The sequence below is a fragment of the Chaetura pelagica genome, unplaced genomic scaffold (assembly GCF_000747805.2).
Source record: "Chaetura pelagica isolate M959 unplaced genomic scaffold, ChaPel_1.0 scaffold20, whole genome shotgun sequence".
In the NCBI taxonomy this organism is placed as follows: domain Eukaryota; kingdom Metazoa; phylum Chordata; class Aves; order Apodiformes; family Apodidae; genus Chaetura; species Chaetura pelagica.
Genome location: NW_009951958.1, coordinates 2,918,514 through 2,934,863, shown reverse-complemented (window position 1 = coordinate 2,934,863; position 16,350 = coordinate 2,918,514). Strand labels below are relative to the sequence as shown.

Sequence of the window (16,350 nt, the reverse complement as noted above, 5' to 3'; positions counted from 1 at the left end):
CTTCCCTGTTCCAGGCTGCGGGCTGTTCCCGCTGGGAGGGAAGCCGGGAGTGTGACATCTTCCGAGGCCATGGGGACAGGGTCTGCCGACTCTTCTGGGGAAGCTGGTGGAAAGATAGGGCTGGAGCCACGTTCCCTCTGCTTTCCTTCTCTGCTTCTGGGACTGCCCCTTCCCCTCCCCCCAGCTGCATGGGAGCAGATGTGCTGCTTGTGTCAGCCCTGGCAGCCCCCTCTGCACCCCCCAGCCGGGCTTCTGCAGCAGCCAGAGCCTCGTCCCCTCCTCCCCATCTTGGCCCCGTGTCACTGGGGATGGTGTTGAATCATCCGCCCACTCGGCCTGCCTCCCCTGTAACCCTCCCTCTCTCCTTCCTCCCTCCTTCCTCCCTCCCGCAGGTCTCTTTGTTGGAAAATACAAGGCAGATGAGTGCTGGGGAGCTCTGGGCCTGCAGGCCAGGCGATGAGCGTGCAGCTTGGCTGCAGCACAGCAGCCAGTCCCTGAAACAGGACAGGGGACAGGGACTGGCCAGTGCTTGGTCTACTGGGTGAGTCTCCATGCAGAGCCTGAGGGGGCTTAGCCTCTGTAGATCTGGGCAAGGCCTGGGCTGCCTCTTCATAGCCAAGGGATTTCCCTGGCCACCATTCTCAGCCATGTTGTGCCCAGCCCCCAGCAGGACTTTAGATATGGGAAAATCCGAAACCCAGCTGTCCTGATGGCTGGTAGACTAAAAGCAGTCCCTTCAAAATCAGCCTTGGGCAGATGTTTTCCTTGGATTGTGGTGAGAGAAAGCCTGATCTCCTGGGTGTGTTCTTTTGGGATTCCCAAGCTCAGACTCCAGGATCTAGGGAGTCTTCTACCCTATCCACAGGATGGTTTTCTCTCCCAGCATGTCCGCAGGAGGGTTTCATCTCATGGCTGCCTCCCCATGCAGCTGCAGAGGAGAAACGTGGCACCGCTTACAGCTCCCCCAGAGGCTGTGTGGCTGGTGGCTTCTGACACAAACCTGCGGTCCTGTTTGTGAGAAGTGTGGCTTGAAGAGAGCGGTGAGAGGTGGGGGAGAAAGGCTACAGCTCCTGGCTGAGGCTGGAGAGGAATGCAGGGCACAAAAAGCTGCGGCAGTGCGAGGGGTGACGGATGTGAGCAGGGCTGCTGAGATCTTGCTGCTCAGCATGTGCCTGGCTCCAGCACTATTAGTTTTTGCTCTTTAGAGTCTAAATATATAATCCACAGTGTTCTGGCATCTGGGTGATAAACAGCAATAAATAATGTAGTGGCTAGGGAAGGAGGGAGAAAACTGCTCCGGGGTAGAGCTGACCCCTGGGAAGTCTGGGGCAGCAGCAGCGTAATAGGAGTGGTGAAGGACCAGCCCTCAGGACAGAGGTAGCTTGTTCTCCATCGGGGATTGTAGCTTGTTCTCCATTGGGTATTGCAGTCAAGAGTGGGCAGGGGGTCTTGGTGGCTGATTTCCTCTGTCCCCACTGAAAGTGGAATAGTTCATTTGTGCTTAGCAATTGGTCACCTGACCCTGCAAATGTATCACCCTGTCCCTTCACCCAAAGGCAGTGCTCTGTGTCCCTGAACAGGCAGCAAGCAGCACTGAAAATTGGCTCTGCCTGAAGTTCTCTCTAGGAATTGGATGAAGTCCAGTCTTCTGGTGACAGTATGAATGGATTTTAGTACAGCCAGGCCAGGGTACATGAGTGTGTGTGCTTGGAAGTGAGGAGACAACAACTTGCCTGCATTGGAAAGGGCTGACATGGGCACCAAAGGGAATGGGTCCAGGAGGACTGCCTGTGTTTGACACTCATCCTGGGGTGCAGGGGCTGGCATGGGGCATGCTGAAGAAGCATTAAGGGTTTTAATCCCTCCTCACTGCTCCTTTCCTGCTTTTTCCCAGTTCTCCATCTGTGCAAAAGGAATTAACGCACATCATGACAGTGGATTAAACCGCTCAAACCGTGACCACCTCATCTGTGCCTTCTGGGGATAAGTAGCATTTGTCTCAGTCCCTTTGCTGGCTCTCCAGTTTGGGCAGGGATTCTGAGTGCCAGCAAAGACATGCTGCCTTTTACCCCGTGGGACAGCCCATTGTTGAGCATGTCTGGCACTGGAGCAACCAGTGTGGCTGGCAGGGTGGAGCAAGCCGGCTCCCCAGGTTTTGGTCTTCCAGCACTGTTCATTTGCCTTCTGCTGGTGCCTTGTGAGCCTTACCATCCTATTTCCAGTGGCAGTTTGGGCAGCTGTTGGCACACCAGGAAGCACAGAGTACCTGTTTCTCCGAGCCCCAGCGCACTGTCACTCGATGGCAGCACCTGGGCTGCGTGGCAGGCTGGGGTGATGGGTCACAGCTCCGCAGCCCACGCTTGCTTCCTCTTCGATTCTCCGTGAGTTGGGGGCTGGTTTGGGGGCCCTTCAGAGCTGGTGATGGGATCCCACCTCTGTGTACTCTGTTGGTTCCTTATAACCTACTTTTTATTACATAATTTCCCTTGATTTCGCATTAATTCTTTTGTTCTTATTCTGTTGGATTGTATTTCCCTCCAAACATAATCTGTTCACAGCTGGGTCACAACATACTCTTGTATAGCACAGTATGTCAAGCTACCTTAGATATAGCTTGGAAGGGGAAATTAATATCACAAACTACTTGTAAGATGTCTGCATTAAGTAAGAGAGCTTAGAATGTTGTCACTGAGTAGAAAAAATGAGCTTGTTAAAGGCTATTTTTCGTTAAATTTAATTTATCAAACAAGGTACTAATTGAATTGGCAAATTTACAAGTTGCTTTGATTGCAGACTGACTGTGGGAAAAGTATTTAGGTACCCAGTGACATTAAAAATGGAATACATTTTCTCTCCAAGGAAAACTGATGTTTTTTACTTTTCAGGGAAGGAAAAATTATCTGTGTTCTTTCCACTATGAGTGCTGGTAATAATGTAGCTGTTTGTGTAGTACAGGAACATAACATTGTGGCACAACTATAAAGCTTGATGTTGAAATAATATGTATGTAATTAAAAAGCAAGAGTAAGATTTAGGAAGCAGCATGTTTAATGTGTTTCACTTTCATCTAATAAAAATCTCTTGACATCGGTTGTGATTCTTTCAGATCATTATAAAGAGGTTTAAATTATGTATTTCTTTAGAAACAAGCCAACTGGTGGAAATATGCATCTGAACTTGATAATTATTTTTTTTTGCTGATTAAAATGTGAATTGGGATAAAACAGTTGGATGCACGTGGGAGAGCCTGCCCTTGTCTTCTCCCCTCCAGCCTGCCAGCCATAGCTGTGGGCACAGGATGGAGCTGTCAGTCCTCTCCCTAAGCCTGCACTGCCTGTTGTTGGGTGCAAACACCCACCTAGGAAAGTCTCCCATTTCCTCTGGTGTCCTGGACCCAGCTCTGACTGCCTCCTCTCCCCTCTGCAGGGTGGTGAAAGAAGAGATCTCGGATGACAATGCCAAACTTCCCTGCTTCAACGGCCGGGTGGTATCGTGGGTAAGCAAGCCCCTTGTTTTGATGTCTCGCTGCCTGTTTCTGCCCTCTAAAAACCAGTGTTTTGTTGCATAGTGCCAGCTGAGGCACGGGCACTGCTCCGGGCTCTCGGAGTGCTGACTGCTAACGAGGCCAAGGAGCTGGAATACTGCACTCCAGTCCCTCAGCTGGAGAGAGGGCTGTATGGTGTTGGGTCCCCTGTGCTGGGGAAGATGTGGGATGCCTCTGTGGAGAGCTCGTGGTGACTGATGCCTGGCAGAGATGTGGTGGTCCTGGCCCATCCGCAGCGTAACCCGTGTGCCCCTGTGGCAGGGTCAGCTTTCCAAGGAAAGTCCCACTCCGGTGACTGCCACAAAGGGCTTAAGTGACTTTAGTGCTGGTGAAGTGGACTGGATTTGACTGCCCTGAAGACTAAAGGTACTGCCTAGGCAGCTGCAGGACAAGCTTCTCCCTCCGTTTGTGCCATGCACATGCTCAGTCCCCTGCCCGCATGCCTCCCTCTGCCTCCAAGGGGACCCTCTATTTCTGGGGGGAGAGGGCATTCAGTCTCCAGAGTCCATCATCCCTTTTCCCCTCTGCTGAGCTGCAGTTTGTGCTGATGGGGGTGCATGGATCTGTGCCAGGAGCAGAACCAAGACCCAAGTGCTTTTTTACAGAGGCGATGAAAATCCACAGCAAATCAGGCTGTGTCAGGCCTAATGCTTCTTCTGCCCCTGCACCAAACAGCTAGGCCTCAGCTGGGAGACTACAGTTTCAGGAAGGAGGGCAAGGGTGACAGGGCTGGGTGGACACCCTGCTGCCAGGCTGGCTCTGCTGGGATGCTGGTGGGGAGCAGGGTGCAGGGTGGGCTCCTGCCTGCACCCCGCAGTGGGAGGAAAGTGTGCTTTGGGCTCTCAGACAAAGAGCTGGCTGGACACCGGCTGTCCTCCCTCTAGTGGTTAGTAGGGCCTTTGGAAAACAGCCTGTCCGACTTAGCCACCATCCCTGCTGCTGCTGCATCTTTCCTGAGACATCTCCCACCCTTTCCTTTCTAGCTAGCTGCTTTTTGTTTTCACTTGCCTGATGGGGACTTGCAGAGACTCTGAACCTTCCCCATTGCATCTTTTTCACCTGAGGAGCTTTTCTGTCTGGTCTATGCATCCACACAGCTGCTGGCTTTCCTTGCATGAGCTCTGTGGTTGCTCAGTGTTACTGGCAAATGTCCAGTGTGGCTTCATTTGGTGTGACCAGGGCACCATGCTGCTGCTCTTCTTGCAGGGAACTTGTGCGTGGAGTTAGCACCACAATTGGCTCCTGTGCTTGAAGGCTGACAGTGGTCTTGGAGACCTCTATACACAGCTGATGATGCTTTTTTCTACCCCTGCTGAGACCTTCCTTGTCTGCAGGTGGTTTGGGGGCTGTGAGGGGAGCCCTTGCTTTGCTGCTTCTGCCAGACAGGCTGGGATGAGGCTATTTTAGGAACTTGGTACTAATTTTAGCTAGAGGGAAGGATGGGAACTTGAATCCGACTGAATATTTCCTGACAGTGCAAGAGGCAGGAAAAGTGTAGGGTGGTTATCATAACCTTCCCTGGAGGAAATCCTAGCTCCAGGAGTGTTAGACGAAGGCAACATCAGTTCCCCTGCTTGGGAATAGCCCCTCTCTTCTCACTGCTGTTTGCTAGCTGCCTGTGCCTAGTTCCCTCTGTTCAGATCTATTTGCCTGGTCTTGCTCTGAGATCTTCAAGCACAGAGCACTATATGACTTTTCCCTAGACAATGCTGGCCACTTCCAGCTTTTCTTCTCCCCTGTGCTTCTGGGCAGTGGCTGCCAGAGCATGGATGTGGCCCTCAGGGATTGGGATGTGTCCTGGGAAGACTTGTCACCTGGGAAGGTGCTGGGAGCAGAGCTGGGCATGTGCCTGGGGCTTGCTGGAGGGAGGGAAACTGAAGCCAGTGTGAGACAAGAGCTGGTTAGACAGTTGTGAGAGTAGAAGCCGTTTGGCTTGTCCTGGGGCTTGTGGGACAGGCTCTGCAGCTTTTGACACCCCAGGGTGCTCTCTGCCCTGTCTACTGCCTTGACTGTGACTTTTTCAGGGCTGCTCTTTCTTCCTTGCCCCAGCTGCATCCTTGTCTCTGTTCCCAGTGTCTCTCTGGCAGCAGATCTCTTTCCCCCTGCCCTAATTATGATATGTGGGGTACATTCCACCCTTTTCCACAGTTCTTGAAGGTAGGCAGACCACAGTTCTGTGTTTCATCAGCAATTCTGGGAAGCATTCAAGACCTCAGTAAGCAGGCTGTGCATCCTATGGATTGGCATCTACCTCTGCCTCAATGCAAATGTGGTCTCCTCAATGCAAGCAGTAGAGCTGCCAATGCATTTACACTGGGCATTATAGTTTGGGCAGCAGCTGTCAGCTCCTTTCCAGCCCATATTTCATGATCCTTCTGCCCTGACCCACAGTGGGACATCCCTCACCTCTGATCAGACCTCTCCTGTACTGACTGATGGCTTGGCAGTTGATTCAAGTACACTGACTCCGTCCTCTTCTCCCTGCCTCACTGGGCTGGCTCCAGGCTGACCCACAGCCTGTTTTATCTGGGGTGGGTCAAGACTCTGGGCCCTGCAGACCCTCCCTGACACAAGGAGGAAGCCAGCCCCTCCTGCTCCTGATGCTGTGCAGGGGACAGGCCCAGGACAGACATGAAAAGCACACTGAAAGGTCATTAAAGATGGAAACTGATCTTCCCTTGCTCAGGGACATTAGCCTGTCTGTGAGGACTTGCTCTCTGGCCAAAAGGGGGCTCCTTTTCTGGGCCCTGTCACCTGTCTCTGGTAGTTTTTGAATATATCTTGCAAGGAAAAAGGGATTTTTTGTTTTCCTGCCTGGCCCTGTTGGGCTTAGCACTGCCCAGTGCCACTGGAAAGTGGGGAGAGTGCAAACCTGCACAGTGAGTGATGTTGTGGAAACCACTTCCCATTAAGCTTATTTGAACTGTCCTCTGTTTCATCCCACTTGTGAGCCTGTTCCTTCCAGGTGAGCCTCATTCCTGGAGCCCTGAAGTTGGTGCTTTATCTTAGAGCCAGAGGCACAGATGAAGGTGTGCCTAGGCTGCCTCAAAGCAGCAAAGCTGGTGTAAAGATTTCCTGAGATTTGACCCTTTCTTGAATTTCTGCGCTGGAGAAACTGTTGAGGCTCCCAGAGGTTGGCTGGAGGTTGTGCCCAAGCCAATTAGTTGGGCACAACCTGAAAATTTGCAAAGTACATGTGGAAGCCAGAAAAGAGTTTATTTCAAAGCCAGCCTCAGCCCTGAGCTCTGTTACCCCCAGCTCCCATGGACTGGGAAGCTGAGAGTCCTGCTGGATCCTTTAGCTTGGAGGCAGAGGTGTAGAAGCTGGTAAAACTGAGAAGAGGAATGACTGGCAGCTGCCTCTTCCAATGTAATGAGAACTAGGAAACTCCACTTCTTGCTGAAGGACATGTGCTAAAGGTTACCTGAGTGTAAAAATGGTGTGGTGTGGGTGTGCAGATGAGGTCAGAGTCCCCACGCAGGGCTGTCAGACACCCTGACTTTACCACTGGGTTAGGAATTCCTGAGCCACAAATAACTGGCGTCTGGGAAGGCGTTGAGGGGGAATGTTGCTACATGCTTGGCCTGTTCCGTACCCGCTCCTGGGCATCTGCTGTTGTCCACTGTCAGCGATGAGATCCTGGGCCAGGCAGGCTTTTGGCCAGCTCATTTGGCTGCTTTTGTAAATGTTTTCTCAGTGCTTCAGTCATTTCACTCTCTGTCTCTCATCCTTCCAGCTGGTGTCTGCAGAGGGTTCCCATTCAGATGCTGGCTCAGTCTGTGCTGACAACCAAACAGAGCTGCCACCCTCCATGGAGCGTACGGGAGGAATTGGAGACTCCAGGCCCCCCTCTTTCCAGTAAGTTACCTGGACACCTCTCCTGATTTCTGAGGGATCCACAGATCCAGACAGGGGCTGGAACACTCCTGCCCAAATTGGCAGCCAGCTAGAGGGGAGGAGAATGAAGCTGAGAGCAGATTAGAAGTGGAGCTGCTTTGTTCAACAAGCAAGGACATGCTGAAAATAGTGCAGGGAAGTTGACAAGGAGTTGGCACAGCTTCTTCCAGTCACTTTTCCTGCACTCATAGATTTGCTGTGGTTGTCCCCCACCACCTCTGCTCCTGTCTCTCAAGGAGACAGCTGATGGTTGGAGGCTCATGCTGGCTAGCACAGAGGTAGAGAGAGCCTGCTCAAGTTGTTCTCTGTTGGACATATTTGTTCCTTTTATTTCATTGCAGCCCTAATACTGGAGGGAGTCGGGAAAACTTGGACAATGAGACAGAGACAGATTCAGTGGTGTCATCGCAAAGGGAACGACCTCGTCGGAAAGATGGGCCTGAGCATGGTGAGTGTTGGTAACGTGGCAATGACTGCAGGGCATGGTTGTGGCACGGTGGGGACACCAGCTCCATACGTGGAGCAGCTCTGCTCTGCAGAACCTTCCCAGCCTGAAGGGCTGTTCAGTGATCTGAGGCCATAGCCTCACGTTGGAGGCAGGAGCTAACACCTATGTTGCATCAGAGCTTGATGTTGAAAGCTTTGGGGGCAAAGAAGATCTTCCCTGTAGAAGCATCAAGAGCAGGAGACAGCAGTGCCTCTATCCTTCTTAGTTGAAAAGCAAAGTGGGGTGCAGCCTTGCCATTCCGTGGCACTTCTTGCTCTGCTGCAGAAATAGCTGCAAGTCTTCCATGAATTTAGCAGCGTTGCTCCTAATGGCCCATCAGCCTCTTCCCCATCCTGTAGTGATAGAAGAGGTATCCTACCGGAGATGGATTTGATCAAAGAGTGAACTCAGAGCCAGCACTAGATAGGATTGTCCAGTGACCAGAGTAATTCTGAGAAGGGTGCTGGGAGGCCAGCATAGGGGAAGGGGTGATTTCCCTGTGGCCTGTCTCAAGCACAGAGTCTTGTCTTTTTGTAGCACCCAGGGTGAATGGGACAGTGAAAGGAGAGCGGCGTCGAGATCTGGGCGGGTACGAGAGCTCCTCCACACTCATGAGCAGTGAGCTGGAAACCACCAGCTTCTTTGATTCCGATGAAGATGACTCCACCAGCAGGTAGGAGAGCTTAGGTCCTGGAGGAACACTAGCTTCCCCCTGCCTCCCAGCACAGAACCTTTGCAGAGCATGGAAATACTGGCTCCAGGGTCCTTGGTCAGACCTGCTTCTGTCTCAAGTCTCATCCAGCAGCCCCCTTTTCTGTCTGTCATGTACATGTTCTGCCCCTGCAGTCCTCTGTTCCCTGCGCCACTTTTGTGGATCTCTTGCTGCCAGAGTCACCACTCTGGCAGTGGAAGATCTGACTCTAGTTTTCACCTCTAGGTTTAGCAGTTCAACAGAGCAAAGCAGTGCTTCCCGTCTGATGAGGAGGCACAAGCGACGCCGGCGGAAACAGAAGGCTCCACGCATTGAGCGGGTAACCCAGGGCTGGGTATCCTGGGGAGGGCAGTGCAGGGCAAGGTGGGCTGCCTGGTGGAACACTCAGTGCTTCAGGGCTGAGCAAGGATTTGGCTGTGTTTGCTGTGGGCACAGCAGGGAATGGGTGGTATCCGTGTGCTGAGACTTCATAAAGCACTGTAAACCCTTCTCAAAACAATGTAGCCACAAGAGCTGGGACCACAGACCTTGTCCTGGTCATAGGGACTGTGGCTGATGCCTGCTGGCTCTGCAAAGCTCCCAGCGTAATGCTGGAGTTGTGGGTGGTGGCTGTGGTGCCACAGGGAGTGGCAAGTAGCACAAGTGGAGGGGGCTGGGACTGGGCATGTTGCTGAGGCACAGGAGAACATCTCATGTTTCACTTGTGTTGCAGTCATCGTCCTTCAGCAGCATCACAGACTCCACCATGTCCCTGAACATCATCACAGTCACACTGAACATGGGTGAGTGGGAGGTGTGCATGGAGCCTGCAGTCCTTCCAGAGGGAGACTGGGGGCTGGAGAGGGGACTGGGGAGGGGCAAGAGAACACATACAGGGAGGGGTGAGGAAATGAATTCTGTAGGGAAGTGGCTTGTCTTGAAGCACTTGTCTCTCAAGAGTTTCTCTGTGTCCCAGAACATCTGGGACAAGGGTGCAGTCAACTATCATTAGCACGTGATTTGTCTCAGGTTAGGGCTGCTTGTGCTGCTGCTTTATGATGTCTTATTATTTTTTTTTTCCATCCCTGCAGAGAAATACAACTTCCTGGGCATTTCCATTGTGGGACAGAGCAATGAGCGTGGGGATGGAGGCATTTATATTGGCTCTATCATGAAGGGTGGCGCTGTGGCAGCTGATGGCAGGATTGAGCCAGGAGACATGCTCTTGCAGGTACTTCACGCCCACATACCTCCATCTTTAGGCCTCGGAAAGCAGTAAGAAAAGACCCAGAAGCCTCCTTGTGCACTTTGGCAGGCTAAACCCAGGAAGCTGTGCTTGGAAGAGGGAAGCTGAGTCACTGCTGAGCTGAGTGGGGAGCTCAGCCTCTGGTCACATCTCTGGGACTCACCTCTTTGCGTTGTTTGCAGGTAAATGACATCAACTTTGAGAACATGAGCAACGACGATGCTGTGCGGGTGCTGAGGGAGATTGTGCACAAGCCGGGGTAAGTACTTGGGTTGTTTCTTACCCCCATGGGTAGTTGTAGGGTGTGTGCTTGTGCTGTGTGAGTCGTGTTGTCCAGCCACCTCTGCCAGCAGCACTACAGAAGCTCAGAACTTATTTTTTTAGTGTTGCTTTGCTTTCTGGGTTTTCATGCCCAAAGCAAGAATTGCAGCCAACAGTATGATAGTGAACTGGTATCTGTGGCCTTTTATTGTGGGGATGCCTTGTCATCAGGGTCATCAACAACCCTCAGCAGGGTCACATCATTTTGTCCATGTGACCAAAGAAATCCATAGCTGGAGGGGGACAAGGGCACTTTACTGGTACCTTCTCCCTGTCTCAGGAGAGAGCTGGCATACAGCATCTGTCCCTCATGCAGGGGTTTGTCCCACTGGGTTCTTGTTCTAAGTCTCACCTTTTTGTTGCAGGCCCATCACCCTGACAGTGGCCAAGTGCTGGGATCCCAGCCCCCGAGGCTGCTTCTCATTACCCAGGAGTAAGTGGATAGCTGACCCACCCTTAACGCTGGTGCCCAGCTCATGTGAGAGCCCTGCCTTAAGCACTTGCTTGCTTGTTTTGTTCCTCCCCTGTCTGTGACTCCATGTGGCACTGAATTGGGGTTTGAAGGGATTTCAGCTCTCCTGTTAGGAAGCTGCTCTGTCCTATTCCCAGCCCAAAATGCCCATATAAGCCCAGCCCTCATTCCCACATCACGCTGGGGATGCGTTTCACTGGGGCAGGGGGGTCACTTGCTCGGGGCGCCAGAGGAAAGAGAAACCCCCCTTTGAGCTCTAGGGGGATCTCTCCCTCTGCACCTCTCCTGCTGACCCTCCCTCTCTTCTTTCTCTCCCAGTTGCTCCCCAGCGGATCTGGGCTGGGCCAGACTCTCCATGCTCCGATCCGGGTGAGTCCCGGCAGATGATGGGATGGAATGGGCTGTGCTGAGTCCCTGTCCCTCCCCAGAGGTTTATTTGATGAGCAGATAGTTTCTTATAGCTACTGACTGACTCTTTCTTCACTGCAGGTGAGCCCATCCGGCCCATCGACCCAGCAGCCTGGGTGTCTCACACGGCAGCGATGACTGGCACCTACCCAGCGTACGGTATGAGTCCATCCATGAGCACAATCACTTCCACCAGCTCCTCCATCACCAGCTCCATCCCAGAGACTGAACGTAAGTCCTTGTGCCTCTGTGCTCCACCCACTGCAGAGCTTTCTCACTTCACTGTGCTGTAAAGGGAGCAATACATCTGTTTGGGGACAGCCAGATCTGCCTTGTCAGGGGACTAAGAGAGAGGCAGCTCTTGCCAGACAGGCTCTTGGATCAGTGGGAGTTCTGGATGGGTGAATTTTTCAGCCTTCTACATAGGGAGAGTGGAAAAGCCTGGGAGCAATCCAGGAGCTGTGGCAGATGTAGAGGAAAGACTCTGAGCAATCAGGAATTAGTGGCTGAGAGTGCAGGGCCAGAGGCTTGTCCCTGGAGCAATTGTCCTCCCAGACAGCAGACAGGGCAGGATAGAGGCAGCTGGGAGCAAAGAACTTTGCAGTGGGGCAGGGTCCTGCTGAGCACAGGGCTCTTCTGGTTGCTTTCTGAAGGTCTTGGGTGATTCTAGTACACAGAGCCCTGAAGCAAGGGTCTAGAGAGCTGGGGCAAAAAGCCGGGAGTTGTAAGTTTGTGAGGAGCAGAGAATTCCCTTGCTGGGCTGTGTGGGCTCATTTGGCAGCTTTTGGATCTCAGCTGCTTGTGACTGGTTGGAAGGAAGGAGACTCTGACATGGGTTTTGCACCAGGTGAAGTGGCTGACATGGGAGGGATATCAGATGACTGGAAGGGGGCTTACACAGCATGCACCCCAAGGCTGTCTGCGATGTATTGTTCCCTGGCCCATTCCTCCTGTGTGCGGTGCTTCTGTGTAGCCCTGTTGTCTTTTCTGTCCCCTCTCATCTCTCCCTCCCTTCCCTTCGTCCAAACCACAGGCCTCGATGACTTTCACCTGTCCATCCACAGTGACATGGCCACCATTGTCAAAGCCATGGCCTCACCAGAGTCAGGCCTGGAAGTGCGTGACCGCATGTGGCTGAAGATCACCATCCCCAATGCCTTCATTGGTAAGAGGCTGTGTTGCCTGCAGCAGAGGCAGGGAGTGGGGAATGGGTGATCTCTTTTCCAAGCAGATCCTCAAGGGAGCATTTTGGTCATCGTGAACTGTTGGCCAGGCCAGAGCCATAAATTGGACCTTTGGCTGTCCAGTCCGTTTTCATCTTTTCTTGGCTCTGGTGTAAACCTATCGCCTCAAGGGCCACTCCTCTCTGTAGCTGTTTTTAATGCTGATTTTTGGTGGCAGGTTCAGATGTGGTGGATTGGCTCTATCACCACGTGGAGGGCTTTACAGACCGTCGTGAATCCCGCAAATATGCCAGCAATCTGCTGAAGGCTGGCTACATCCGACACACCGTGAACAAGATCACCTTCTCAGAGCAATGCTATTACATCTTCGGAGACCTCTGTGGAAGTATGGCACTTGGCATGGGTGGGAGGGAGAGGATGGCAGGGGGTTGGGGTCCTGCAGAACCCTGTTAACACTGTGGGGACATGGCTACCACCACTGTCATCAGGCTGGGCCCCTGTTCTAAAGACACTGTTAGAGAGAGGAAGAACATCCAAGCTTCCTTGTCATGCTGTTGAAATTGGAAGATGAGACTCTCACTTCTGTGTAATCTTTTCTCCTGGGCAGCCGTAGCAGAGTCTTTACTGACTTTCTTACCAGGCTTTGAGCTTCCAGTGCTGGCAGGGGAGTGATGCTCAGACAGCTGGGTTCTGCTTAAATAAGAGGGCTGGAGGAAGTAATTGGTAGGGTGAGCTGTAGCTCTTAATGTGGTCCTTTCCCACCCAAGATGGTCTCTGTGTTAGAGTGGCAGCTTGGACTCTCACAGTCTGGCTGTTGTCCAGCCAGAAAGCACAAATGATTGCACTGACTAGCGGGGTGGGGGCCAACTTCTTCCATCTCCTTATGTATCCCATTCGTGTCTATTAGCAAGGGTGGACGGGAAGCTGCTTCATCACACGTGATTGTCTTTCTGCTTGGACTAATCTCCCTTCTCTGCTTTCTTGCAGACATGGCTAATCTGTCTCTTCATGACCACGATGGCTCCAGTGGTGCCTCTGATCAGGACACTTTGGCTCCACTCCCCCACCCAGGAGCCGCACCCTGGCCCATGGCTTTCCCGTATCAGTATCCACCACCTCATCCATATAACCCCCACCCCGGCTTCCCTGACCCAGGCTACAGCTACGGCGGGGGCAGCGCAGGCAGCCAGCACAGTGAAGGTGAGTGCAAAGGGCTAAAATATGCCTGTGGGTGGGCAGTACAGGGAAGCAGCAGGAAAAGGCTGCTTCGGCAGAATCCTGTGTGTGTGGAGAGCCAGGGCAAAAGCCATCCTGGAAGGGCTGTGGGACTCGAGAGTTGAAAAGAGACAGCACAGGCTGTGCTGGCAAAGGGCTGTGCTGCAGTGCGCTGTAGTCCTCTCTCGGCTAGAGGAGCACCTTTCCTTCCTGGCTTGCCTGAGCCATCAGCTAACCTTGCCTCGTGTGCTTCTCAGGGAGCCGGAGCAGCGGTTCCAATCGCAGCGGCAGCGAGAGGAGGAAGGAGAGAGAGAAGACCGGGGAGTCCAAGTCAGGCGGCAGCGGGAGCGAGTCAGACCACACCACGAGGAGCAGCATGCGGCGTGAGCGCGCGGCCAGCGAGCGCTCGGTGCCCGCCAGCCAGCACAGCCAGCGCAGCCAGCACTCCCTGGCTCACAGCATCCGCAGCCACCACAGCCAGCAGTCCTACGGGCCGCCTGGCCTCCCCCCTCTCTTCAGTCCCCCCATGTTGCTGATGCCTCCACCGCCGTCAGCCATGGGGCCCCCCGGGGCGCCGCCGGGCCGTGACCTGGCTTCTGTGCCCCCCGAACTGACAGCCAGTAGACAGTCCTTCCGAATGGCCATGGGCAACCCCAGTGAGTTCTTTGTGGATGTAATGTGAAGCGCCCATCCCCTGTCTGTCTGCTGCCCCTCCTTCCCCCCTCCATCCCCGTCGTTTGTCTCCTAGGACCAGCCCTGGCTTCACCCCTTGTTTTTTGGGTTTTGATTTTTTTTGTTTTTTTTTTTTTTTTTTTTTTTTTTTTTTGTCTGTTTTTTTTTTTTGTCTTGATAACGAAAAGAAAAAAGGGAAAAAAAATAATAAATGGAACTAAACCTTGATTCTAATCCCTCCTCGAGCGGGGTGGACGGGCCTGGCAGGCCTGCTGGCTGCTGCCAGCCCATCCCGCCACCAGACTTGTGTATTTGCCAATGGTAATTCCCTCCTGCCCTCCTCTCTAACCCCATTAATCTGCATCTGTCCCAGCACCTTGTGCTGCTTGCCCGTGTGTCGCTGCTGCCCGGTCCTTCCACCCTAAACATCTCTTCTTTCTTTTCACCCTTTTGTGTTTCTTCTATCAAGCAGCAAAGAATTACGGGGTGTTTGACTTTCTCTGAGCCTGCCGCCCGTGGGGGGGAGAGCTGGAGCGTGGCGTGGCCCGACAGCAGGACACGGAGCTCCACGGGCGCTGGGCACGCCTGGTGCTGAAGATGGCTTCTTTCCTCCCCCTTGTGGAAGATGCCCTGCCCTTCCCGCAGCCCTGAGAGGGGAGCAGGGACCAGCCTTACTAGAAGCATTTTAAATCCCATTTAGTTGCCTTTTGGCTAATGCATGAATGTTCCAGGGCTTCAGTGCCTCCAAGGAGTGGAGACTTGCTGCCACTTCTGTCTTGCCTCCCTCCTCTTGCCCATAAATTGGGCCAAGTCTGAGCCTGGCACTGCCCCATCACAGGACCCTCCTTCACCCTGCCCAGGCTGCAAGGTTCAGGGCTGGGGCTGTAGCTCTGCATTCAGTTTGGAGCAGTGGTGGGAGCCTGCACACGGTCTTGCATGACTCAGGGCCCTGCTACTGGGTACTTGGGGTGTCAGGCCAGAGTTGTGCTCTTTGCCCTCCTCCCTGTGACATGCTGCTGCCTGTCCCATTTGTAAGTGCTGGTCCCATGCCAGGGACTGGTAGTGACAGCTGTAGCCTTCTCCCTCCTACTGTCATGTTGCTGCTCAGCACTGTGACATTTTCTAGGGTCTGGATGGAGATATTTGAGGGAAGGGCATGACTGGTTCACTTTCATGCTTTGGGATTTGCTGTATTTGCCCTGTGAAGGGCCCGAGTCTGCCTCCCCCTCTGCCCAGCACCACATGTGGTGCTGGCCTGGCTGCCAGGAGGGATGAGGTTCTGGGGCAGAGCTGGGATGGTCCCACTGCCTCCAGGCTGTGAGTCAACATGACCTCTTTGGGGAGGGAGGCTGCAGCCTGAATCGTGGCCTCTGGGCTCAGTGCCTGCAGATGTGTCAGGACAGTTGAGTCCAATTGCCCCAGTGCTCCCTTTTTTCCCTTCCTCTTCTGGGTACTCAGAGACATGCCCCGGGCTGGGGGCACCTCCTTTCCCCATGCCCAGGGCCAAGCACGGTACAGTCCAGTCGCACTGACGCTGCTCCTATTGGTGCTGGTGTCCTGGCACCCTCTCCTACTGCCGTGCCAGGTCTTTCTCTGGAAGTGTTGCCTCCTTTGGTCCTTCTTGTGTTTGCAGTTTTTATACGATGGAGATGAAATATCTTTTCCTCCTCGGGGCTTTGCGTTGCCCCTGCAGCCCCTCTTGCAGCTCTCACGTGCCATCAGTTCATCTCCCTGCAGCCTCCCCTCTGCCTGCCGGAGCCAGCTTGCTCAGCTCTTCCCTCCTGTCCCCTCCTCTCACTGGCAAGCTGCCACCTTCCCCCCTTGCCTGCCTCCCCAGCCACTGCTCCTGCCCTTGCCCTACCCTGCCCGCTGGGTTTTATAAAAAGAAAACCAATCTCCTTGTTTTTATTTATAAACATAGTTTTATTGGACTCCTGCCTTGTGTTGGGTTTTTTTTCCCTCCTCCCGGCCTGATCTTTTCTGTCCTGCTCGGCTTGGTCCCAGTGGGACTCGGGCACCCGGGGGCTGTTTTCCAGCTGCCTCTCCCTGGGATGATGGGACTGCTGCGGCCTGAGCCGGTGCCGGTCCCGGTGCAGCTCCCGCGGTAGCGGCGCCCGGAAGGGAACCGGGTGAGCGTCGGGGGGCTGCGGGGGGTCCATGCGGCCCCGGGAGGGGTACGGCGCGGGGACCACAGCCTCCCTGTCCCTGCGGGG

At 53.7% G+C, this 16,350-nt stretch overlaps 1 protein-coding gene across 1 annotated transcript; it reads left to right on the top strand.

Moving 5' to 3' along the window:
- The first annotated feature begins 3,420 nt into the window (after positions 1-3,420).
- On the top strand, positions 3,421-14,244 carry DVL3 (dishevelled segment polarity protein 3). The gene is made up of 14 exons (XM_009999558.1): positions 3,421-3,496; positions 7,281-7,402; positions 7,783-7,889; positions 8,466-8,601; positions 8,866-8,959; positions 9,353-9,422; positions 9,711-9,850; positions 10,048-10,124; positions 10,552-10,619; positions 11,148-11,297; positions 12,100-12,231; positions 12,468-12,635; positions 13,238-13,450; positions 13,723-14,244. Exons 2-14 carry the CDS (start codon positions 7,356-7,358, stop codon positions 14,145-14,147), a joined length of 1,827 nt encoding a protein of 608 aa, XP_009997860.1. The 5' UTR covers positions 3,421-3,496; positions 7,281-7,355; the 3' UTR covers positions 14,148-14,244.
- The last annotated feature ends 2,106 nt before the right edge of the window (positions 14,245-16,350 follow it).